This window comes from Phocoena phocoena, chromosome 12 (genome assembly GCF_963924675.1).
Source record: "Phocoena phocoena chromosome 12, mPhoPho1.1, whole genome shotgun sequence".
Taxonomy (NCBI): Eukaryota; Metazoa; Chordata; class Mammalia; order Artiodactyla; family Phocoenidae; genus Phocoena; species Phocoena phocoena.
Genome location: NC_089230.1, coordinates 47,560,738 through 47,587,698, shown reverse-complemented (window position 1 = coordinate 47,587,698; position 26,961 = coordinate 47,560,738). Strand labels below are relative to the sequence as shown.

The 26,961-nt window shown below is 44.0% G+C and overlaps 1 protein-coding gene across 3 annotated transcripts in view; it reads right to left on the bottom strand.

Annotated features, from left to right (window-relative positions):
- Positions 1-26,961, bottom strand: part of FYN (FYN proto-oncogene, Src family tyrosine kinase) — a 149,328-nt gene that overhangs the window by 50,528 nt on the left and 71,839 nt on the right. For 2 of the 3 annotated variants that reach the window (XM_065888695.1, XM_065888696.1), the window contains exon 1: positions 2,224-2,470. In XM_065888695.1, the coding sequence (XP_065744767.1) occupies positions 2,224-2,470 (247 nt within the window). Of the gene's footprint in view, positions 1-2,223; positions 2,482-26,961 lie in introns of those variants that run through there. The other variant, XM_065888694.1, reaches the window with a different exon arrangement.

Here is a 26,961-nt window from a genome sequence, read left to right as displayed (position 1 = left end):
CTCATTTTGATTTCCACACACCCCAAAGTCCTAATGTGGCCTGAAGAACGCACACCATAGGTTCTGCGCTTCACCAAGCTGCTGTTTTGCTGTGTTGGTAGTTCCAAGGGAACAGATGTGCCTGGGGACTATTCAAGAACTGGAGGGAGAGAGGGGGCTTGACTGTCCACCCCATCCCAAGCGGGACTTCCTGCAGGAGGGATGGCATGCAGAAGGTCTGACCATGCAAAGCAGCAGGGCTCATTTGACAAAATGCAAAACGTTTCTAAGATTTCTTTGAACAATTAGAAAGGAGACTGGCTTAAAACAGAGTGGGAGCCTGTAAGGCCATGCCTATCCTCATTTAACACTCTGTTAACAGATTCCCTTCAGTTCAGAATTTAAAAACAATCCTAAGCTCCACCGTGTGGAAAACAAGGCACAGGAGGACGATACTTCCACTTGCCCACTGTCTCCCTGCATCGCTCACTGGGTGTTTTTGTCTTCTAGGGACGGAGGGAAGAGTCAAAGGAGGTCACAGGGATGCACAGACACTGTTCCTGGCCTTAGAGCACTGAAAGCAACGTTGAGGAGAAAGACATGCATATATGATAAAGCCAAATAATTCAGGCAGAAAAATCCACCAACATTTGCGAGTATTGTTTTAACTTTCACGTCTCATAAGGGATCGGATGCCCTCTTATACTAACACTGTCCCTGACGGTGTTACAGACCCACACGTTCAAGGCAAGGAGCCCCCTCTAGTGACTTTATGAATGATACCTGCAGACACAGGATTCATATCCAGCATTCACGAGTGAACGCACAAGGTCAGTGCCTGTGTCAGCAGAATTCAGAGTCTGGCTGGCAAAGTACTTGTCTTCTCCCAGCAGGCAAAGGGCACGTGTGCTGGGGGCATTTCTGGCTCCTTTTGTCCTCCAGCATCCTCCAGAGACAGACGTCTCTAGACTGCCTGACGGCCTCTTTCCTTCCGCCCTCCATTCCAGGTGCCTCCCAGGAAGGCTGAGTAAGTGTGCCCAGCCTTCAGTCACCCATGCAAGGCCTGCTTTAAAGGAAAAGCTAGATTCCCCATAACATAAGGGTGAACATAAAATATTTTTTCTACCGAGCAGAGTGTGAAGTGTTGGCAGAACAGAAGTAGTTAATTGCCCACAGCTCTGGGTCAGGTCCCCTTGATATAACTATACTGTCTCGTTGGGTAGAGAGGGAAGAAAACATCTGCTGAAGCCTTGGTAGTGCCAACTCCCAAGGTAAAAAGGCACAATGGGTTGTTATTTAAGACATCTGCTCCCAGATGAGCTGACAGCATAATGGTTGATGTATATTTTTAAAAACTTTTGTAATAAACAAGACAATTTTGGAACGTATAATGTCAAATATCTAGTTACCATGGTTCACATACTGGGAGAGGCTTTGGAAGACTAAGGATGCATGAGATAACTTACAAATATTTCAGAAAACATATGTCTGAGAACGTAGGCCAGATATTTTACAAAGTTATTAGCTAAGTCAGCAAATGCACATGGCAGTGAAACACAGCCTAGGGAAAGAGAAAGAAACCTAAAAGAAATATGAGAAGATTCCTTAAGGATACATAAGATTTGATTTTAAACTACAAAAGATACATGAAAATACTTGAAGGCTGATAAACTCTGCCATATTGAAGATGATGGAAACATCAGAGAAGGAATCAATGAAGACAAACGGCCCCAAAATAATGTGGCCAAATGGCCTCACCAGCTGGGAAGCGACAGGCAGGCTGGAGGTTAGGCAGCTGAAAGGGCAGCACTACCCTGTAAGTGCTCTTAACCGGGGATGCGGGGAAGGAGTGCTTTCACATTGGGAGAACTCAAAACATCCATATTCAGATCCAGTCCTGGGACTTCTGATGTAAAAGACCTGGAATGGGGGCTCAGGCATCTATATTTTGAAAAAGCTGCCTAGTTATTCTGAGCCAGCCAGCCAAGGTTGAGAGCCACTGGCCTCAAGTGATTCAGCACAGGTTGTCTCTCGTAACCCTTGCAGGATTCTCACAGAGCAGCTACTGGGGTCCCCTGCACCACTGTTGCCAGCACCTAGACTTGTCCATCAACCTTCAGGATTTTTAACAGCCCCTTATCTGGTAGTGGCTAGGCAGACAGTGATTAAAAACTTAAATGTTGAATCCTCAAAGGAGCACAAACGTTCAACTGCCAAAAGATTTAAGAGCAGCTTAATCCTGACCTGTTCCTCCTCTCGTACGCAAGGTCCCAGTATGAGACGAAGAGTTCACACCCCCAAAGACGGTGAGTCCTTGGCCCCCGGCTGCGTGGAAGTTGTTGTAGTTTGGGATGGAGGTCACGCCGAAGCTGGGGTAGTGCTGAGGAGTGGGGTCTGTGCCATAGCGGTACCCGGAGCTCTGGTTCAGGCTGCCATCCCTCTCCTCCGTCAGTTTTGTTGCTTCTTTATCCTTACATTGCACACAGCCCATTATCTAAACTCCTGTTGAAAACAAACAAAAAGAGGCACATGAACTTGGACGCCCCCTAGTGGCTGGGTTGCTTGACTATTAAAGAGGAATCGTTTATAAAGCTCACTGTTGGATATTTCAGGCCTAGAGGGGCATGAAAAGCAGTGGCTACGGCTGACGGCTGGAAGCAATGTCAGTGCCTTTCACTTGACAATCACATTTGTTCCCCATATGCTCCGGGCAATGGGATCAATACACAGTACGATGTTCACCATGCAGCATTTTTCCTCGCATGAGGTCTGCACCCTTACACTCCTGTAATATCACACACCTGCCAAAAGACAGTCCAATAATACTAACTTATGCTTTTCTCTAGTCACCCTAAAAAGTAGTGTAAGCTTTCAAACATGACTGCATGCCATCTTAGAATAAAAACTTCCATCATGGCAAAGGAAATCCAAAGAATAGGGTGCAGGAGTGTTGGAAAAGCCAGAAGACAGCCCCTAAACAGCTCACTGTACTTCTTCATTCCTGGGTACCCATTCTTCAGGCACACATTTGGTAAATTTTAAGCAATAAGATGATGGTAAGTATCAAAATTAAGAAATAATTACTGGATGAAAAAAATACAATTGGCCGAAACTAAGAGGTCTGAGTATACTTGCAGGATGTCATGATAGCCTACAGTAACAACGTCATTTAAACCTGCTAATTAACTTTTCAAATTTCCATTAGCTTTTGACATCTTTCAGAAACATTTAAAAACTCATTCCCATGTTCTAGAATTAGTGGTGAATTCAAACTTGAGTCATTGTCACCCCAGCCTCCTTCAAACCAAACCTACTTCTTCTGCGCTGATCTCAGTAAATGGCACCACCAAGGTGTTCAAGTCAGAATCCTGAAGCACATCCTTGCTGGCTCCTCTTTGCTTACTTTTCAATCTTCCCGTCTCACACTCTACTATCCAAACCTGCCTAACTTCTCAGTTCGTCAAAGGTTCTATTTTTCCCACTCACCTTTCGTCTTTGGAACATGGCTTTGAACACTTTTTGCCCCCTCCTCTTTGATACACAATATATCCTTCATGTCTCAGTCAAGACACCACTTCCTCTGCAAAGCCTTCTCTGATTTCCCTGCCATCCCCCAGGCTGGGGCGGTGCTCTTCCTAAGTGCTCCCATGATATCTTGACTTCCCTCATTACAGCATCTATTGCGCCATATTAAAACATGGCCTGTCCACTTGTCTCATTGCTCAACAGAATGCGAGTTCCAGGAAAGCAGGGCTCTGTCCATTTTTGTCATAGCTATATAGCCAATGCCTGGCACATAGCAGGTGCTCAATAAAGAGCAACTGAATGAGTGAAGATTCTCTAGCCCACTTTTCTCTTTCACCCTTTCTTTCTCTCTGCATCAAGGCCAACTCTTCTTCCAATAATTTTTATCAGCAGTGTGCCCTGTGTTTTGAATCTACTGGCATGTGTGAGAAGTGAAGAAGATTCAGAAATGGAAGGTGAGTTGGTTAAATGACCCCACTTTGGACTGCAGTGTCCTGTAATATCCTGTCCAGCTGACAGCAGGGAGGTAAGACATGCAATGGATGTCCCTGCCAAAATTCTGAAAAGTGGCCCATTTGGGACCAAAGAACCAAATAAGAAATACATGACATCATGTGTGATTACATGTATTCACTGGGGAGAACATAGCTGGTACAAGATGGGAAGGGACTTGAGGCGGTGAAGGGAAATGGAAAGAGCCAGTTTCTCTATATATCTTGCAAACCAAAATGGGGTTTCTGCATCAGATATGGAGACTCTTGGGAGGTACTGTTCAGAGCACTGCTTTCCTGCTGGCCGGGGTCATGGAAGCAATATCAGACTGTTTAAAGCCCTCTCACATTACATGTTTCAATAAATACTTACTGAATTTAATCTCGTTAGCTGAGAATGGAAATGTTTGGAAACGAGCCGCCTGCTGCTTGAGCTGAGCTCACCAAATCTGGAACACATTTACACGTAAATCATTCCAGATTAACTTACAGTGTACTGTGTCCAACATGCTCTCTAACTTACGGTAAATGAATATGATTTTAACAAGTTTCCAATAGGAAATGCAAAATATCTCCAAGGCATGACTGACTGAAGGAGTTTCACCATTTTGTTGTTGGTGTCGCTTCATAAGACTGGTAAATATCTTGCTCACTTCACATTAACTCTTCCCTGGCGGAACACTGTCCTGAGCGTCTTACAAAGGCCAACAGAAGACACTGCTTGTCCCAGGTACTCTTTTCAGAAATTTCACTGATCTGCTTTAGTTAGAGGATGTGAGACCTGAATCACATCATTTATATCAGTGGTTCTCAGCTGGGGGTGACTTTGCTGTCCATGACCAAGGGACATATTTGGTTGTCACAGCTTGAGGGTAAGGGGTACTGCTGGCACCCGGTGGCAAGAGGCCAAGGATGCTGCTAAACATCCTACAATGAACAGGACAGCCTCTAACTACCAAGAATTACCTTGCCCCGGATGTAAATGTGTCAAGGTCAAGAAATCCTGATTTATGAAGAGGAAAAGAACTATAGCTATATTTTTGAAACAGTATAAGTGCTGTTTCCCTTACATGCATGTGATTGCCTTCCTTAGGAGAATGGGCACACTAGGGAGAAAAAGGCAGCTTAAAGAAGGGACACAGAATGCTGTTTTTTTTCTCTAGAAGTTTGTTCCTTGTGATAGAGGCAAGAATCTAAAACCAATGAGAACTCTCAGTACAAACTACTCTTCCATCAAAACAAAACCCTACATCAGAAACTTACTGAAAACAGGACCCTACATCTAACCAAACTAAGAAAAGAACAATCTTCCAAAAATCTACTAAAAAACGTATTACCACTGTCATAAATGCCTAACAGCTTTTATATAATTCTCTGAAATAACGGAAGGAAACAAATAGTAAGCTCCTTAGAGGCAGAGATTACTTTTCAGTTTTTGTTCCATCATTGCATCTCCAGTGTCAGAACCGTGCCTGGAACACAGTAGAAGCTCAATAAATATGCGTTAAATGATTAAATGCAAAAAACCCAAACTCTTATCGAATCATTTTGGAGAAAACAATTCTCTTTTATACCACTTCGTGTGTGTACGATTTTGAGTAAGGAATGTTTCTGCACAGATCTTGTGTACTCTCTTCACTTCACTGACAAACATGAAGAAAATGAAATAAATCAGTAAATGTGGGCTCGGTCATTAAAACTTAATCACAACGAAAACATCTGTATAAGAACTTGTGGTCTTCATCCTCCCACCTGAGGTGGTCAGACTAACCATTTCCTGATGAAAGAATCAGAAGATGCTATATGAGTTGTACTCAGTGTGACTTTGGGCTCCTTGACACGAAGCAAAGTTCTGAGCATTCGGGTTAAAATAAAAACATCCTTATTACGTACAGTGTTCTGTGGTGTGGCTTTTAACGCCTGTGCTGTGGGTCCATCATGAACATATAATGCACTAATACATTTGCTCAAGATCTGTGGGGCACTGGGAAACGCTGAATAATGCCACTTGAAAGTGGGGCCCTGGAGGGACTCTGATCAGTAAATCACACATCATGACCTCATGACCATCGTCCTCTGCTTTGCTATGCCTAGAAAAACTGATGCACAGCACTTTGACCAGCAGGATCCTGTTCTTGTGGTGAAGCCCCCTATTCTCCAATTCTTCTGTAAATGGAAGGGCTCTGTTTCTACTATGTAAGTAAAACCTGATTTACTTAAAATTTCCTCATATGTGACACAAGAGCATTAAGCAACTCGGGCAGAAATTGCCAAAGAGAGAATCATTCAAGGATTGCCACATCCCCTTCCTGTGAGCAGGCACGATGGACGTCATCAATCCATCACAGCACCTTCTGGTGCTACACCACGTGTGGCCTCAGAATCCTTCTTCACATAGCCCTTGAGTGGTTGACTGAAGCTGACATGAAGGATGGAATCTATCTGCTACTCTGGGCATAGGCTACTTCGATCCAGAATGAGTCTGGTCAAACGTACATTCCCTCCACTGATGCCACAGACCCCAGTCTGGTCTGCTAGACGCACATCAAACACAGATACGCTCACATTTCCTCATATGCCAATCAATAAAGCAACACCTGTATGCCCAGGTTATAACATCGCAGGACTTGTGAGATTTCAGGTGTGTGAGAGAGCTAGGTACCAGAAAAGGAAAAAGGCCACTGGCAGTCTTCTGCAAAAGCAAATTACTTTCTCTTGAGACACATAAATGGGATGGCAGGAGGAGGAAGGTGAAACTGACAACAAATAACTTTAATCTCAGCAGTGTAAGCACAGATGCCTCAGAAACCAGCCTAGGTGGGTGTGGAGAAGTGAAGAGCCCTCCAGCATAAGTGGCATCCTTGCTCCCAACAGCCCAGACTCTGGAGAGTGATGGTGAAGCCACACTGGCCTGTGCTCTGATGTGGCATGTTTCCTGGGGCTGTCATTCACTATCCCTTTAGCTGGTCTCTGCTTTACCTGGGCAGGCATCACAATGAAAGGAAAAGATCGAGAAAGGGAACTGAACTAAGAACCTAGAAACCAAACACAAGCAACCCAGATGGGGACAGCTGGAAAAGTATTGAAAGCTGAACTGTAGATAGACTGCACAGTTTCACACACTTCTCTGGGAGAAAAGCAAAAACTGGCGGTTTAACAAGCAAACACCCTTTTCCAGTCAATAGTAATAGCATGAGACAAAAGGCTACGATATGGCAGAGACACATCAGAAATGTGTCGACTTCAGCACAGAAGATTCACGGCAGGGGACTCCCGATCCTTGTAAAATCAGAAATACCCACAAGAGTCAACCTGAGGTATTTTGCTATGTTCTTGATAGGGAAAACTAATCCCTTGAAAGTTTAGGGAAAGCTTTCCTTAATTTTCCCCACATAACTACCAGAAGCAGGACATTTAGAGACAGAGGAGGGCCTCATTGGTAGCAATGGTAGTTGGGCCACAGCATCTGTCACCCCAATGTTTTAGCATTTTCAGTCCTTTACAATGTGGCTTTTCTCTTTGTGGGACCCTGGGTCCTGACACCCCACAGGGAGTGCGGGCAGTGCTGTCTTCTGAGGACAGCAAGGGCAGAGATGCCAGGGATGACTGGAGAGAAAGCAGGCTGGACCCTCTTTGAAGCACAAACACTCCCCAAGGCCCTGAAGCAGGGAAAAGGTCGCAGCTGGGATGACACTTGAGAGATGTAAATACTTGAGGCCTGAACCACACACAGCACTGGTGTTGGGTCCAGCCAGTGGCCCCAGCTCAGCTATGAAAAAAGAGCACACAGGACTCTGCCAGTGAGGGAAAATCCTCTTTTTGCTGCCAACTGGAAGGCGTGAAGTACGTGCCTTGCTGAAAAGGTGGTGCAGTAGGCAGATCTCTAAGGTGTGCCCAAGTTTCCCACCTCCAGTGGATAAGCCCTGGATAATCCCTGGGACTTGTGGATGATGGGATCAGCGCTCCTGTGATTAGGTTATCTTCTTTGGCACAGTTGACTTTAACAGAAGAGGGATTATCCTAGATGGACCTGACCTCATGAGGTGAGCCCTTGAAAGGGATAGGCTCTTTCCAGAGGAGCAGATTCAAAGTGTGAGAGGCATTCCATGGGAGGGATAGTCTCCACTGCTGGCTTTGAAGACAGAGGGGGCTATGTGGGTGGCCTCTAGGAGCTAAGAACAGCTCCCAGCTGGCAGAAAGCAAAGAAACAGAGACCTCAGTCCTACAACCACAAGGAAATGAGTTGGGCCAAGAACCCAAAGAAACCTGGAAATGAATTCTTCCCTCGTCAAGCTTCCAGATGAGAACGCTGTCAGTCAATACACTGAATTCAGCCTTGCGTAAGAGCCCAGCCACACTGTGCCCGGACTTGTGACTCAGAACTGTGAGCTGATAAGCGGGTGTTGTTTAAGTCACTAAGTTTGTCACAATTTGTTACACAGCAATAGAAAACAAAAACATCTGTTGGTGGGGTGAGGCACCACAGAGATGAAGGCTCCAATCTCAGCAGTGATGACCAATATCAAATGAAAGCTCACTGCAAGCCAGGCGCTGTGCTATGTACTGGAACATGTTGTCTCACTAAGTTCTCATGACAGTCCTAAGACGTGGGATTGCTATTTCCCCTCATTTTACAACGGAGGAACAGAGAGGTTTGGGAATCTGTTCACAGCTCAGTCAGGGGTGGAGATGGGATTTGGAGCCAGACAGACTGATTTCACGGCCAGCACATGGCGCCTCTACACTAGCCTTGCCTCCTGCTCTATGGAATCCTGGCTAGTCCACACAAGGGTGTGGGCGCGAGGGTAGGAGGTGTGGAGGGAGAGACCTGTGGAGAACACCCCTGACTCGGAAGAACCCAACCTCAATGTGCATGACTAACGAAGGCCCTGATTTCAGGGACTGGGCCCCACTGCCCCACATTCACGGCCCACCCCCTAAGACAGTGGGCTCTGCAGGGGTGCTGGGACCACGCCAGGTGTGGTGAGTCACCAGCTTCCCTGATGTGGTTTGGCATCTTAATGAACGTTTAGCCAATGCCATTAAAGCAGCCCTTAGTTTCCTGATACTTCCTAGATGTGGCGGGGTATTTATATACACCACGAAGGAGTTAGCACTGGGTTCCTTGATGTAAAAGTGAGCTGTCCTACTGCACTGAAAACATGATGTGCTTTATATCATATAAACTTTCTGGAACACATTTACTGCATAAACTGAGCTATACATGTAATGTTTCCTCCAAGCACAAAAATAACAGATTTCTACTCTTGGTGGAGCCCTGAGAGGAAGAGCCCCCCACAAACACAGGTGATAAAATATTATACCTTTGGGGTAAGAAGGCTGATGTAAAAGCAGGAGTATCTACAATGTAGACACTAGCCACATGCAACAATGGGAGAACCAGAGCCTATTTAAAAATCAAGTCAAAACTTTGCTTCAGAAATAATAAGAAGTGGAGTTGGACCCATTCGATCATTTACACATGGCTTTGCAAAGACCCTCTGGAGGGTGAGGAGGATGGACCTTGTTCCACACCGCACAGCAAGGGAACCCAACTAATAGAAATCACTCTTAAAATGTCACATTACTTTAAGAAAAAGCCACATTCCTGGCACCTACAATATTTGTTGGCTTCCACTCTCTGGCTTCTCCTGTTCAAATGACCCCCAGGCCTCAAGGGAGCAGCTCACACTCCGACAGTTCTCTTTCCTTCTGTACAACTTTCCATTCCCCAACGCCCAGGGACCCACAAGCACCTAATAAAAAAGAAATGGAAGCATCAAACCCCAATGGTGAGATTTAACACGGCAGTCAACTAACTGCTGGAACCAGTCCCAAACCCAAGTGGGCAAATGAGGTTTTAATACCAAACTGTGGAAATGCTCCAAAAGGAGCGAAGAACATTTTCTTCTTACATTCACTTCACTTTGGATGTCAAGGTTAAGACAAGAGTGAAATGGCGATAAAAATAAAGATGTATTTTAACTGTCCATGCCAAACAAAGGGTTCAGAGAGAATTAGGGCACTGATTGTCCCTTCAGGCCTTCCCCCACCCCTTTTTGGACCTTAGAAAAGTTCCCTGTGGTTAGTATTTTAAAATTTTATCTATTTTTATTGAGATATAATTCATATTCCATAAAATCACCCTCTTAAAGTATACACTTCAGTGGTGTTTAATTTGCAAAGGAAACCATTACCACTATCTAATTCCAGAACATTTTCATCACCCCGAAAAAAACCTGTACCCATTAAGCAGTTACTTCCCATCACATTCTCAGCCTAGCCCCTGGCAACCACGAATCTACTTTATGTCTCTGTGGATTTGCCTACTCTGAGTATTTTATTTTTAACATCTTTATTGGGGTGTAATTGCTTTACAATGGTGTGTTACTTTCTGCTTTATAACAAAGTGAATCAGTTATACATATACATATGTTCCCATATCTCTTCCCTCTTGCATCTCCCTCCCTCCCATCCTCCCTATCCCACCCCTCCAGGTGGTCACAAAGCACTGAGCTGATCTCCCTGGGCTATGAGGTTGCTTCCCACTAGCCATCTATTTTACGTTTGGTAGTGTACATATGTCCATGCCACTCTCTCACTTTGTCCCGGCTTACCCTTCCCCCTCCCCATATCCTCAAGTCCATTCTCTAATAGGTCTGTGTGTTTATTCTCGTCTTGCCCTAGGTTCTGCATGACCACTTTTTTTTTTTTTTTAGATTCCATATATATGTGTTAGTATATGGTATTTGTTATTCTCTTTCTGACTTACTTCACTCTGTATGACAGACTCTAGGGGCATCCACCTCACTACAACTAACTCAGTTTCATTTTTTTTATGGCTGAGTAATATTCCATTGCATATATGTGCCACATCTTCTTTATCCATTCATCTGTCGATGGACACTTAGGTTGCTTCCATGTCATGGCTATTGTAAACAGAGCTGCAATTAACATATTGGTACATGAGTCTTTTTGAATTATGGTTTTCTCAGGGTATATGCCCAGTAGTGGGATTGCTGGGTCATATGGTAGTTCTATTTGTAGATTTCAAGGAACTTCCATACTGTTCTCCATAGTGGCTGTACCAATTTACATTCCCACCAACAGTGCAAGAGGGTTCCCTTTTCTCCACACCCTCTGCAGCATTTACTGTTTGTAGATTTTTTTGATGATGGCCATTCTGACCAGTGTGAGATGATATCTCAATATAGTTTTGGTTTGCATTTCTCTAATGATTAATGATGTTGAGCATTCTTTCATGCGTTTGTTGGCAATATGTATATCTTCTTTGGAGAAATGTCTGTTTAGGTCTTCTGCCCATTTTTGGATTGGGTTGTTTGTTTTTTTGATATTGAGCTGCATGAGCTGCTTGTAATTTCTGGAGATTAATCCTTTGTCAGTTGCTTCGTTTGCAAATATTTTCTCCCATTCTGAGGCTTGCCTTCTTGTCTTGCTTATGGTTTCCTTTGCTGTGCAACAGCTTTGAGGTTTCATTAGGTCCCATTTGTTTATTTTTGTTTTTATTTCCATTTCTCTAGGAGGTGGGTCAAAAAGGATCTTGCTGTGATTTATGTCATAGTGTTCTGCCTATGTTTTCCTCTAAGAGTTTGATAGTGTCTGGCCTTACATTTAGGTCTTTAATCCATTTTGAGTTTATTTTTGTGTATGGTGTTAGGGAGTGTTCTAATTTCATTCTTTTACAGGTAGCTGTCCAGTTTTCCAAGCACCACTTATTGAAGAGGCTGTCCTTTCCCCACTGTATATTCTTGCCTCCTTTATCAAAGATAAGGTGACCAAATATGTGTGGGTTTATCTCTGGGCTTTCTATCCTGTTCATTGATCTATGTTTCTGTTTTTGTGCCAGTACCATACTGTCTTGATTACTGTAGCTTTGTAGTATAGTCTGAAGTCAGGGAGCCTGATTCCTCCAGCTCCATTTTTCTTTCTCAAGATTGCTTTGGCTATTCAGGGTCTTTTGTGTTTCCATACAAATTGTGAAAATTTTTGTTCTAGTCCTGTGAAAAATGCCAGTGGTAGTTTGATAGGGATTGCATTGAATCTGTACATTGCTTTGGGTAGTAGAGTTATTTTCACAATGTTGATTCTTCCAATCCAAGAACATGGTATATCTCTCCACCTGTTTGTATCATCTTTAATTTCTTTCATCAGTGTCTTATATTTTCTGCATACAGGTCTTTTGATTCCTTAGGTAAATTTATCCCTAGATATTTTATTCTTTTTGTTGCAATGGTAAATGGGAGTGTTTTCTTAATTTCACTTTCAGATTTTTCATCATTAGTGTATAGGAATGCTAGAGATTCCTGTGCATCAATTTTGTATCTGCTACTTTACCAAATTTATTGATTAGCTCTAGTAGTTTTCTGGTAGCATCTTTAGGATTCTCTATGTATAGTATCATGTCATCTGCAAACAGTGACAGCTTTACTTCTTCTTTCCCGATTTGGATTCCTTTTATTTCTTATTCTTCTCTGATTGCTGTGGCTAAAACTTCCAAAACTATGTTGAATAATAGTGGTGAGAGTGGGCAACCTTGTCTTCTTCCTGATCTTAGTGGAAATGGCTTCAGTTTTTCACCATTGAGGACGATGTTGGCTGTGGGTTTGTCATATATGGCCTTTATTATGTTGAGGAACGTTCCCTCTATGCTTACTTTCTGGAGGGTTTTTATCATAAACGGGTGTTGAATTTTGTCAAAAGCTTTCTCTGCATCTATTGCGATGATCATATGGTTTTTCTCCTTCAATCTGTTAATACGGTGTATCATACTGATTGATATGCATATATTGAAGAATCCTTGCATTCCTGGGATAAACCCAGTTTATCATAGTGTATGATCATGGTGTATGATCATGATGTATGATCATTTTAATGTGCTGTTGAATTCTGTTTGCTAGCATTTTGTTGAGGGTTTTTGCATCTATGTTCATCAGTGATATTGGCCTGTAGTTTTCTTTGTGACATCTTTGTCTGGTTTTGGTATCAGGGTGATGGTGGCCTCATAGAATGAGTTTGGGAGTGTTCCTCCCTCTGCTATATTTTGGAAGAGTTTGAGAAGGATAGGTGTTAGCTCTTCTCTAAATGTTTGATAGACGTCGCCTATGAAGCCATCTGGCCCTGGGCTTTTGTTCGTTGGAAGATTTTTAATCACAGTTTCGATTTCAGTGCTTGTGATTGTTCTGTTCATATTTTCTATTTCTTCCTGGTTCAGTGTCAGCAGGTTCTGCATTTCTAAGAATTTGTCCATTTCTTCCAGGTTGTCCATTTTATTGGCATAGAGTTGCTTGTAGTAATCTCTCATGATCCTTTGCATTTCTGCAGTATCAACTGTTACTTCTCCTTTTTCATTTCTAATCCTATTGATTTGAGTCTTCTCCCTTTTTTTCTTGATTAGTCTGGCTAATGGTTTATCAATTTTGTTTATCTTCTCAAAGAACCAGCTTCTAGTTTTATTGATCTTTGCTATCATTTCCTCCATTTCTTTTTCATTTATTTCTGATCTGATCTTTATGATTTCTTTCCTTTTGCTAATTTTGGGTTTTTTTTGTTCTTCTTTCTCTAATTGCTTTTGGTGTAAGGTTAGGTTGTTTATTTGAGATGTTTCTTAAGGTAGGATTGTATTGCTATAAACTTCCCTCTTAGAACTGTTTTTGCTGCATCCCATAGGTTTTGGGTCATCGTGTTTTCATTGTCATTTGTTTCTAGGTATTTTTTGATTTCCTCTTTGATTTCTTCAGTGATCTCTTCTTGGTTGTTAAGTAGTGTGTCGTTTAGCCTCCACGTGTTTGTATTTCTTACAGATTTTTTCCTGTAATTGATATCTAATCATAGTGTTGTGGTGGGAAAAGACACTTGATATGATTTCAATTTTCTTAAATTTACCAAGGCTTGATTTGTGACCCAAGATATGATCTATCCTGGAGAATGTTCCATGAGCAGTTGAGAAGAAAGTGTATTCTGTTGTTTTTGGATGGAATGTCCTATAAATATCAATTAATTCCATATTGTTTAATGTATCATTTAAAGCTTGTGTTTCCTTATTTATTTTCATTTTGGAAGATCTGTCCATTGGTGAAAGTGGGGTGTTAAAGTCCCTTACTATGATTGTGTTCCTGCTGATTTCCCCCTTTATGGCTGTTAGTATTTGCCTTATGTATTGATGTGCTCCTATGTTGGGTGCATAAATATTTACAATTGTTATATCTTCTTCTTGGATTGATCCCTTGATCATTATGTAGTGCCCTTCTTTGTCTCTTGTAACAGTCTTTGTTTTAGTCTTTGTTTAAAGTCTATTTTGTCTGATATGACAATTGCTACTCCAGCTTTCTTTTGATTTCCATTTGCATGGAATATCTTTTTCCATCCCCTCACTTTCAGTCTGTATGTGTCCCTAGGTCTGAAGTGGGTCTCTTGTAGACAGCATATATATAGGTCTTGTTTTTGTATCCATTCAGCCAATCTATGTCTTGGTTGGAGCATTTAATCCATTTACATTTAAGGTAATTATCAATATGTATGTTCCTATTCCCATTTTCTTAATTGTTTTGGGTTTGTTATTGTAGGTCTTTTTCTTCTCTTGTGTTTCCTGCCTAGAGAAGTTCCTTTAGCATTTGTTGTAAAGCTGGTTTGGTGGTGCTGAATTCTCTTAGCTTTTGCTTGTCTGTAAAGGTTTTAATTTCTCCATCAAATCTGAATGACATCCTTGCTGGGCAGAGTAATCTTGGTTGCAGGTTGCTCTCCTTCATCACTTTAAATATGTCCTGCCACTCCCTTCTGGCTTGCAGAGTTTCTGCTGAAAGATCAGCTGTTAACCTTTTGGGGATTCCCTTGTGTGTTATTTGTTGTTTTTCCCTTGCTGCTTTTAATATTTTTTCTTTGTATTTAATTTTTGATAGTTTGATTAATATGTGTCTTCGTGTGTTTCTGCTTCGATTTATCCTGTATGGGACTCTCTGTGCTTCCTGGACTTGATTAACTATTTCCTTTCCCATATTAGGGAAGTTTTCAACTATAATCTCTTCAAATATTTTCTCAGTCCCTTTCTTTTTCTCTTCTTCTTCTGGGACCCCTAAAATTCGAATGTTGGTGCATTTAATGTTGTCCCAGAGGTCTCTGAGACTGTCCTCAGTTCTTTTCATTCTTTTTTCTTTATTCTGCTCTGCAGTAGTTAATTCCACTATTGTATCTTCCAGGTCACGTATCCGTTCTTCTGTCTCAGTTACTGTGCTATTGATCCCTTCTAGAGAATTTTAAATTTCATATTTTGTGTTGTTCATTACTGTTTGTTTGCTCTTTAGTTCTTCTAGGTCCTTGTTAAACGTTTCCTGTATTTTCTCCATTCTATTTCCAAGATTTTGGATCATCTTTACTATTATTATTCTGAATTGTTTTTCAGGTAACTGCCTATTTCCTCTTCATTTGTTAGGTCTGGTGGGTTTTTGCCTTGCTCCTTCATCTGCTGTGTGTTTCTGTGTCTTCTCATTTTGCTTAGCTTACTGTGTTTGGGGTCTCCTTTTCACAGGCTGCAGGTTCATAGTTACTGTTGTTTTTGGTGTCTGTCCCCAGTGGCTAAGGTTGGTTCAGTGGGTTGTGTAGGCTTCCTGGTGCAGGGGACTAGTGCCTGTGTTCTGGTGGATGAAGCTGGATCTTGTCTTTCTGGTGGGCAGGTCCACATCTGGTGGTGTGTTTTGGGGTGTCTGTGGCCTTATTATGATTTTAGGCAGCCTCTCTGCTAATGGATGGGGTTGTGTTTCTGTCTTGCTAGTTGTTTGGCATAGGGTGTCCAGCACTGTAGCTTGCTGGTCATTGAGTGGAGCTGGGTCTTGGTGTCCAGATGGAGATCTCTTGGAGGTTTTCACCGTTTGATGTTACGTGGAGCTGGGAGGTCTCTTGTGGACCAGTGTCCTGAACTTGGCTCTCCCACCTCAGAGGCACAGCCCTGACGCCTGGCTGGAGCACCAAGAGCCTGTCATCCACACGGCTCAGAATAAAAGGGAGAAAAGGAAGGAAGGGAGGGAGGGAGGAAGGAAGGAAGGAAGGGTATAAAATAAAATAAAATAGTTATTAAAATAAAAAATAATTAAGAAAAAAAATTTTAAAGTAAAAAAAACCCAAAAAAACCCAGACAGACAGAACCCTAGGACAAACGGTAAAAGTAAAGGTATTGAGGCAAAATCACACACAGAAGCATACACATACACATTCACAAAAAGAGAAAAAGGGGAAAAAAATATATATTGTTGCTCCCTAAGTCCACCTCCTCAATTTGGGATCATTCGTTGTCTATTCATGTATTCCACAGATGCAGGGTACATCAGGTTGACTGTGGAGATTTAATCCGCTGCTCCTGAGGCTGCTGGGAGAGATTTCCCTTTCTCTTCTTTGTTCTCACAGCTTCTGGGGTTCAGCTTTGGATTTGGCCCCGCCTCTGCGTGTAGGTCGCCTGAGGGCGTCTGTTCTTCGCTCAGCAGGATGGGGTTAAAGGAGCAGCTGATTCGGGTGCTCTGGCTCACTCAGGCCGGGGGGAGGGAGGGGTACGGATGTGGGGCGAGCCTGCGGCAGCAGAGACCGGCATGACGTTGCACCAGCCTGAGGCGCGCCGTGCGTTCTCCCGGGGAAGTTGTCCCTGGATCACGGGACCCTGGCAGTGGCGGGCTGTACAGGCTCCCTGGAAGGGGTGTGTGGATAGTAACCTGTGCTCGCCCACAGGCTTCTTGGTGGCAGCAGCAGCCTTAGCGTCTCATGCCCATCTCTGGGGTCCGCGCTGATAGCCGCGGCTCGTGCCTGTCTCTGGAGCTCCTTTAAGCAGCGCTCTTAATCCCCTCTCCTTGCGCCCCAGGAAACAAAGAGGCAAGAAAAAGTCTCTTGTCTCTTCGGCAGCTCCAAACTTGCCCCGGACTCCCTCCCGGCTAGCCGTGGTGCACTAACCCCTTCAGGCTGTGATCACGCAGCCAACCCCAGTCTTCTCTCTGGGATCCGACCTCCGAAGCCCGAGCCTCAGCTCCCAGCCCCTGCCCCTGCCCGTCCCGGTGGGTGAGCAGACAAGCCTCTCGGGCTGGTCGGCACCGATCCTCTGTGTGGGAATCTCTCCGCTTTGCCCTCCGTACCCCGTGGCTGCGCTCTGCTCAGTGGCTCTGAAGCTCCCCCGCTCCACCACCCGCTGTCTCCGCCTGTGAAGGGGCTTCTAGTGTGTGGAAACCTTTCCTCCTTCACGGCTCCCTCCCACTGGTGCAGGGCCCGTCCCTATTCTTTTGCCTCTGTTTTTTCTTTTTTCTTTTGCCGTACCCAGGTGCGTGGGGGGTTTCTTGCCTTTTGGGAGGTCTGAGGTCTTCTGCCAGCGTTCAGTAGGTGTTCTGTAGGAGTTGTTCCACACGTAGATGTATTTCTGATGTATCTGTGGGGAGGAAGGTGATCTCCGCGTCTTACTCTTCTGCCATCTTGAAGCTCCCTGAGTATTTTACACAAATGGAATCATGTAATACATGGATTTTTTGACTGGCTACTTTTGCTTGGTGTAACATTTTCAGGATTCATTCAGTTTGCAGCGTGACTTAGTACTTCATTCCTTTTTATGGCTGAAAAGTATTCGATTGAATGGATATATCACTTATTGCTTACCAATCATCAGCTGATAGACATGTGGTTTGTTTCCACTTCTTGGCTATTATAAATAGTGCTGCTGTAAACATTCATGAACAAGCTTTGGTGTGGACATATGCTTTCAATTCTCTTGGGTTAACATTTTAACATATAAGGAATTTATATAGATAAGAAAACTCTAAGATTAGGTAAATGGGAAAGCATGTGAATTGGCAATTCAAAGAAAGTAAAAAACAGCTTGTGAAATATATTTCCCTTCAGTGGTAATCAAAGAAACACAATTTAGATTAGTGAGATACTTTCACTTCTAAATTAACAAAAATTTAAAAAGATGTTTGCCCAATAGTGATGACTATTCTCATACACTGCTGGTAGAAGCAGGAATTAACATATAACTTTTTGTAAACCAACTTCAATATTATCAAAAAATCTTAAAAATGGGTCTGCTCTTTAACCTCTAAATCTGTGCTAGAGACTTAAAAAAAAAAGACACATGAAGAGATCCTATGAAGTGTTATTTATAATTTGAAAAATTATAAATATGCTAATTATTTAACAAGAAGGCAACGGCTAAGCATATCGTAAGGCCATAATGTAAAGTTAAGCACAAGTTGAAACTTATACTTACAAAAAATTATTAGTAATATGGAAAATATTGTAATATTTCCCATTAATATTATAATTAATGGAAAATATAATAATATTTTCCTGTTATACTAAGAAGGATCACATGATTGCAAGTATATAACAAATGCCTAGCAAATTCTTTGGAAGGAAAGATACCAAGATGCTTGCTGGTGGTATGTAGGGGATAATGCTATGAATGATGTTCTTCCTTCTCTGTTTCTTTATTTCTCAGATTTTCTGTACTGAATCCACCAGTTTTAAAAATGAGACTAAATCACCTTTACTTGTTAATAAGAAAGGTCCTTTTAATCTTATCAATTACTGACTTAATTTGTATATAAGTTGATAACCATACAATGATGAAGTATGCGTTGTGAACTGAAAATTAAGAGAGGTAGAGAAAGTGATTGATTCCCAAGCCTGTTAAGAGGCAACCTCTCCTTCCAGAAGGTGTCAAGATTAAAGGTACCAAAGGCCAGAGAGACTTCTGAGTGTGTTTTCATCACATCTGTGCTGGGAAGAGGCAGTGAGGGAGCAGAGCTGAGAGTGGGTTGTGAAAGCGCATAGAACCTCCATAAAAATCTAATTAGGGGCATAGATTAAGCAAAGCTGTGATATGTAATCAACTCAGCGGACCGTGTAGGTGGCAAGTGGCAGAATCTGGGATAACAGAATCAGGAGTGGGGTGGCTGGGTTAGTGGGTTCTTGAGAATCTCTGGGCCCCACGTTCCTAGGTACCTGGGGAAACCCAGTAAACTCAGGATGACAGTACTCGTTCAGGTCACCCTTGAAACCCAACCAAGGAGCTCTGGTTACTGAGGACCTCTCTGTAAGTGAGGGCCTGAAGACCCCACATTGGCACGACTCTAAGAAGGGGTGGAGGATGTAGCAAAGTACTGTTGTTCTTTGGATGCCTGTTACAGGCAAAGGGACTTGTTTAGGGCACCAGGCAGAAAAATTCTGTATTTTGCTCTCATTTTCATCTTGTTGCCTTCAGCCTTTCCTTTTGGGACGTTCAGCCTGGCCTTCTGATGCTTTGACTTTTGAGCCACAATCCCTAGAATCTGGGACAATCCAAGCGGGGCATGGAATAGTAACCAGCACTGGTTTATTCAACCTGAAGTTTTCCAGAAACACAAAAGATGCGACAAAGATGTTTCTTCCTAATGTAGATCTTTAGAGTTAAGCCTCTTTCCACTCTCCTTGGCTCTGTTCTATAAAAACCACCACAGAAAAACAAAAATGTGGGCTTCTATTCGTGAACCAGCAAAGAGAAATGGGAAAGTCAGTGTCACATCTGGGCCAGAGTGGCAGAGACTGGCTTTCTGGGCTTAAAAGGCCAAGGGCCCAAGGGCCAGGCTGTCACCTGGCGGAGCCACAAGAAGACACATTAGCACAAAGCTGTTTGAACAGGCGTCATCAACACCCCCTCCCCACCAACGCAGAGAACGAAAGCCGAGGGGGTTCACTCTCCAAGGCCGGACAAAAACCAGCTCTGCCAATCTTTCCAGTCTCTACAGAGGTTCCTTGCCAGATGATTCTGCAAATGCGGCCTCCTCCTTTAAAAAAACAGTGAATTCTTTTTTCCTTTAATTCACCAGTTCCAGCCAAGAAGCTCCATTGCTTTAAAGAAACAGAATGGACTTTGAATAAGCATATTTTTGTTCTTCTTTTTGCCCTTGAGCTCATGTTTGTGTTGACCGCGCCTCCCCTTTCCACCGATTACTTATCTGGTTATGAAGTCAGAGCCCATCAAAATCTATTGCCCTGAGAATTTGGTGTTGGGGCCATTTGCATTGTTTTTGGAACTGAGGCTGACGCCTTTTCTTTGAAGAAGGACATGAAGCCTGGTCCCTCCTCCCCTGGATCTTTATGTTGGCACTTTCTCAAGTTGCAAGGAATCAGCGACACCAGCAGTCATAACTTTTGCATCCCTTGCAGTGGTTTAGAATTTCAAAGCTTCTCGGCAGCTGTTTTGGTGTGAATGCTGATAAAGTAGCTGTCAGAAAACTGACCCCTCTCTAATTCCCCGGCCTCTACCGGGACAAGGAACAACTGTGACAGTGATGACGGGAACAAAGGGAGCAGAGAGGCCAACCGCCTCTAGGCAGCCTCCTCCCACCACCTCCTAGCCTAAAGGAAATGAGGACAGTCTCTGCCTTCCCTTAAATTTACATTCCTTACCCCTGGTGGGCCCAGGCTGGTTGATTATGTGGTACCTGCTTCAGTGAAGCCTTCTCAAGAGGTCTCACTCATGAACACAAGTTGAGTACCAACACAGACACAAGGAAATTAAAGGAGGGAGATAACAAGCAGGAAGAGGAGAACATGGAGTCCACTGAAGGCAGTCAGTGATACTTTCCCCAGCAGCCATAAAAACAGTATTTGGGATGACAAATTGTGGCCACTTTATATGGGAGGAACATGGGTTATGTGGGCTAGATCACTCGTTGATGACCTACTTGGCAGGTGAAATCCAGTCAGATGTATGTTAACAAATCCAAAAAGGGAAGACTTAGTTTATATACCAGCAAACATTTTATAAACGCTATTATAAAATTTATGGTAAAGCAATTCAGTAGTGACTTTTTGCTTGGCATATACATGGGGCAGATTATGATTTTTCTCAGAGTGTTGTCTTGTAGAGTAATTGAACTTGAGGTTATCTCCTTAATGATGACAGCACAGCTGTTTATCTTCCCTTTTTCTGAGAGCTTGCAGGATTCTGGTGTCAGATAGGGTTGCCCTGGGCCTGAAGGGACAGAGGCCCAAATCCACATGACTGAAAATAAATGAGTAGTAGTATCCTACTGACAGGATAAAAGCTGGTGAGGGGTGTGGCAGACTTCTAGCTGTGCCACCAAATCCACCCCACTTCTTCCACAATAACAGAGTTTTAGGCTGAAGACTAAAATTTTCAGACTCCCTTGCAGCTATGTGTGGCCATGTCACTTAATTCTGGCCAACTGGTTGACAGTGGATGCTATATACTCAACTCTTGCATTCCTTAAGAAAGACTGGGTTGCCCTCCATTGTCTTTCTCATTTCCTGTGGGCTGGAAAGCGGATGTGGTGCTGGTAAACTGGCATTAACCAGGCAGAGGATGGCAACCCATCAAGGAATGGCAGAGCAGTAGGACAGAAGGAACCTGGGCCCTGGAAGGCCTTGTGGAGCACAGCTTCAACCACCCTAAAGCTCTGATCTTGAGTGTAACATGAGAGAGGCATGAATATCCATCCTGTGTGAGCCACTAATTTTCTGGGGGAAGTGAGATGGAGTCTTTTTGTTATAACAGGTGGCCTGTACCCCAACACAAGGAGGAGGTAAATCTAACACAGAGGTAAAGGGAGGCTCTGTTGACCACTTGTTTGCTTTTTCCCCAGACTCTAAAACCAATCAGAGCTTCTGACCTCCTTTGATACTGCCAGTTAAACTTGGATTAAGGCAGGTTAGTAGGATAACAACCAAAATGAATTGTAACAATAGCTACCATTTATTAATAACTTATTTTCTTCTTGGTAGTTCACATATGGTATTTCATTCAATCTGCAGAACAGCTTTGAAAGGGTATTTCACAGTAAGGAATCTTGGGCTCACAGAATTTAAGTAACTTTCCCAGAGTTACCCAGTCAGTAGGACCTGGATCTAATTACCCCATGTTGCCTTTTGAGAAACATGCTCTGCTCCTCATTAAAAGATAGATTTAATGATGTGACAGGAGCTGGGCATTGCTATGTCCTATAGTTTTTATTTTATTTTTTACACTATGGCTTAAAGTACTCTTTCTTACTGTGGTTTTCAGAAGACCCGACTATGTCCTCCCCTTCCCTTTGTTTCTAAAATGAAGAGTAACTCATGATCTGGCTCAAGCAGCTCAGGCACTGATGCCCTGCTTTGGTCTTAACCCACATCCTCCCTTGCCACACAGCAGCTCCATTTCTCTCTGGCTCTACCCTAGGGTTGCTAAGTACAGCTGTTCTCCTGAGCTGCTGGAGATGAAGTTAAGAAGAAAACAGAAACAAGAACAAAACTTCTCCCATCCTCCCAAACAAAAGTTACTCAGAAATCACCATAGTAACAAATCACCAGTTTTCAGCTGTTTCCTCTCCCTTGCATTCTTGTCTCTCTGCGCACATCCTTTTATTTACATTCAGCCCTACCTCCAGCCTTTGTTCAGCAAACACATTCTGATCTTCCTTAAGTGACAGTCACTGTGCCAAGGGCTGTGGAGATAGAGTCAAGTAAATCAGGCCCTGCCTTCGAGGAGCTTATATATACTTAGGAGGGAGATAAGCAAGTGAATCAACAGACTCGGCTTGGGGAGAGAGCGCAGGCGGAGCCCGAAATCATCCAGGTTGGCGGCTGTGAAGGTGACTGGACATTGGCCGGGGGAGAAGGAGGTGGGCAGCATGTGAAGAGCAGAGGTGTGGTACAGCACGGCTTCATGTGGCTTACTTGATTTGGCCCTAGTTTTACAGAGCACTGAAACACCTGCCAGGCATATTGCGAGGCTCGTGGCTTCAGAGTGAAGGAGCCAGGCTTCTCCTGCTCAAAAGGAGCTTACAGTTTAATGGCATGGATGTGTGCAGCTGGGAAGGTAGCTAGAAATGAAGCCAGATCATAACCAACTACATGTCTGTTCTACGGAGTGCTCACCATGGTACCCGAGGCTTTGCTACATGCAATAAGCAAATTATCTCCTTTGATCCATCAGCAGCCCGTGAACTGGGTATTATTATCATTGGCACTACTTTCCAGATGGGAGAATAAGTGTAGGAAGGTCAAGTTACTTGCCCAAGGACTCACAGCTAAGTTGACCTGGATTTTAACCCAGACCTGGCTGAATCTAAGATATATACTTCTAGCCATGGGCTAGCAGGCTAAAGCATGTGTACCTTATCCAGCTGATACTTGTCCCGTATTAAGTGGGATGAAGCTGGCTCTTGGTAGACACATACTGAAACAGGGAAGAGAAAAGAAGCACAGGGGAGCCACACAGCCAGTCGAGAGTGGGAAGGGACTGCACACAGGTAGATGGAGAGGCATCTGAGTAAGATGTGACTTCCTCAGCTGGACAAACAACTCTATCCATTCTAGCTACCTGTCTATGCATAATTCATTCCTCACAAATCATCCCCAACTGTAGCAAAGCTGTAGCTTTTGTTGCATGTAAGAATAAAGATCTGAATCCATACTGCTGCAGAGGCAATTTATATGGGACTGTGTAAGTTACATTTTCTGAGAGCCCTGCCACAGAAAGAACCCCAAGATCTCCTGGGGCTGGTAGGATGGAGGTTTGTACTGCAGCTGTGTAGATGGTTGTCTAAAAATGACAAAACAGACAACAGCGATAGACAGACATCTGCAATGCAAGACATCTGGAGAAAGACAACAACTCCCCACTAAAAAGGGTATGTGACAGCTAATATCCAACAATGTCCTCCGATATCCACAAGAGGAGCCTGAAGAAGGTGCTAAGGTGAGAGGTGCGGGGGAGTGTAAGGGAAACAGGGCCACCAAACCCTCCAACTTTGGACAGTTTACTCCATCAAGTCAAACAAGATCGTCTTTATCACGATGCCGAAGTGGCAGGTATACCTCCATTTTACATGAAATTTGTAATATGAACAAATTCTTTGGGCTAATGTCAGAAGATGGCCCATGTTTTAGCCATGGCAGCTCTGCTTACATCTACAGGCTCACCATGGTCAGGGGATGGAAACTTCTGTTCGTCCGCCAGCGATGGTCATCCATTGGCAGCTCGGAGCAGCAGTCATCTGTCCCAGTGCCAAGCAGAACTGGCCTGTCCCCAGTGTTCACACCGAGCTCCTGGGGAGCTGCTTTATAGACTCCAGGTAATGATGACCCAAGCGTGGCGTCATGCTTGGCCCCAGTTCTGGTTCAGTACGACTCAAATGGCCTCAGCGAGTCACAGTGGTACACGCTTGGAATGAGCCCTGTGTAATTCTTTTTGACAAAGGCTGACCCGACATGCTGATTAGCAGCCCGAGTGAAACAAAAATTGTCCTGTGTATCACCAGCCTACACATCCTTGGTGTTCACTATTCCACCAGCTTTCATTTTTAATCTGGACACGCATTGCCTGAATGCACTCCTTTTTATACCCTTCCCATTTCCTAACCATCCTGCCTCTCTTCTAAGATTTGCATTTTCTACATAGGTTCCATTACTAAAATTAAAATGTTCCTAAAAACATTAGTGGATCTATGTATCTCTTATAGAATGGACTGGTTATTTAGACCAGTTCCTGCCTTCCAAATCTACTAAGCTGTTTACTAACTTTTTCTTAAGTATACCTCAACCGTTTTAAATCTGTTTCTGTTCTAACATGCTTGCTGGCTAATCCTCCCTGCCATTCTTTTAATGATTTCTTTTGTGCCTCAGACATGTGACTCTTCTTCAGCTTAAAATAATGGATCAAATAAACTTCTCTCTCTTTTCCTTTTGACTCTGCTTCCCCTTTGGCAAAACAAGCAATTTTATCACTTTTTCGGTAGCAGAGCACTTTTGCTTTCTCACTTAGGCCAGGTGACGAAAGCAACATTCATTTCCAAACCAAACCAAACCTACCCCCGAACTCCTCTTTCATTTCTGTACTGTAATTCCAACATAAAGGAGTAAAGCTATTGGCAAAATTTTCAGTCTGCCAATACCAAGTACTAGTGAAATTGAGGAACAACAGAATTCACATATACTGCCGGTGGAGAGTAAATTGGTACAACAACTTTGGAAAAACAACTTCACATTATTTAGTGAAGATGAAAATGCATCTATCTGACAAGCAGCAATTCCACTCTTAGACAAACACCCTAAAGAAACATGCCTACATGAACTAGGGATTATGTATGCTCTGCAGGTCTGGGAGGCCCAGGAACCTGTATTGTTATAGATCCACAGGTGACGTGTGGGCCTCACTCTACTGCAAGGGTCTGGGATTGAAGGTTTATAATTTCAACTCAAATCTGTTTTTGGAGCTGGGTCCCCCTAAGACCTGTGTTTGCAGCCACAGGAAAGCTCCTGGGGGAGGAGTGATGGCGAGAGACACATCAAGCCTGACGGTTGTGGGACTATCCTCGGGGTGCGGATCCGATCTGGTCAAAGACAGCTAGAGCCTGAGGATCTGGGCAAATTCACCGCTGTTTCCTCCTCTTCCTTCTCTACCACTCCTGGTTGCCTGGGCGAGGTTTAGGCTTGTGAGGTGCTTGGAGCCAGCATCATCGTCATCACGATTACCATCATCGTCTTCACGTCCAGCAGAAAGCCCTGCATCGCCCACCCCTTCGGGAGGCTGCTCTGAATGTGTGTCCCCTGCCAGGAACGAGGAAGCTCCTAGGCGATTCAGGAGATAAGGCTGAAGCGTGAGCCCTGGTAAAGAGCCACAGTTTTTCTTTCGCACACAGGTGGCGCGTCCTCTCTGTGAACACCTTTCCACAGGCATCGTGCTTGTGATCCTTGGTGAACTGAGTCCAACACAAGGGCAACGCCTGGTGTAACCTGGCCTTTAATAAACGCTTTCAAATGATGATGGACAGGAAGCGAGATAATGAACCTCTTCTAAAGAAGCGAAGGGAACTTTCTGCCTTCCTGTGTGAAGCTGCCCCCGCCTTCCTCCTGGTGCTGGCTGCTCTGGTTCAGGGATCTGAACCAGATCTGAACCTCCCCTAGATTCATTCCTCCTCCTGATGCCAAGAATGGCTTCCACCATCTCTGAAGACAAATGGAGAAAGTGCACAGACTGGCTAGAAGGTCTCCCTCTGCTGGTCTGTTCCCATAACCTTCCTATTTTGAAACTGAAATGTCCCCAGGCCAAAGTACCGATTACCACATAGCTATTGTTCTTTTAGATTTGAAAATACCTCCAAGGTGTCAACAGCGCTACAGATTCCTCTGGGCACCTGAAACCTGCCCTGTTATTCAGCATCAGTTATGTACTGAGGGCAGAGGCAACTTGTTTCGCTTAAATTACCAACTCATAATAATGTGGGGTTCTGGCCAGATGCACACGTGTGGGAGACGATTTTCGGTTGGGAGGAAGTCAAGGGGACGGGCTGACGTCAATATAAACGGAGCTTGGGCCGCACAGAGCCCATCTCCGCAGGACTCGGCCTTATGCCCACAGCCCTGCCAGGGTTCTGTCTCCCGTGGGCTGCTGTGGTCCCTGCTGGAGCTGCCCGCCTTCTGCCCAGCCAGGACCCTCTCAAGGGAGGCCCAGGCTGGGCAGTCCATTACTTAGGCACGTGGGACAGAGACAGGAGTGATTTTTCTTTTTCTTTTTTTTTTGTGGTACGCGGGCCTCTCACTGTTGCGGCCTCTCCCGCTGCGGAGCACAGACTCTGGACGCGCAGGCTCAGCGGCCATGGCTCACGGGCCCAGCCACTCCGTGGCACGTGGGATCTTCCCGGACCGGGGCATGAACCCGTGTCCCCCTGCATCGGCAGGTGGACTCTCAACCACTGCACCACCAGGGAGGCCCTGATTTTTCTTTTAATGGTTTTAATTCCACTCCTTCAGTTCTGAGGTGGATTTCCTTCCACTCCTCTCCTCTTCTTCCTCCTCACTTCTCATCACCTCAGGGTGTCAGAGGGTAGAAAGCCATGAGTGAGGGAACAGTTTATATCTTGAGTAGGTCACCAAAATTATTCTGCTTTCTGCCCTGTAAAATGTAGATTATGCCAATGTTTAAAATAAGAATAGATAT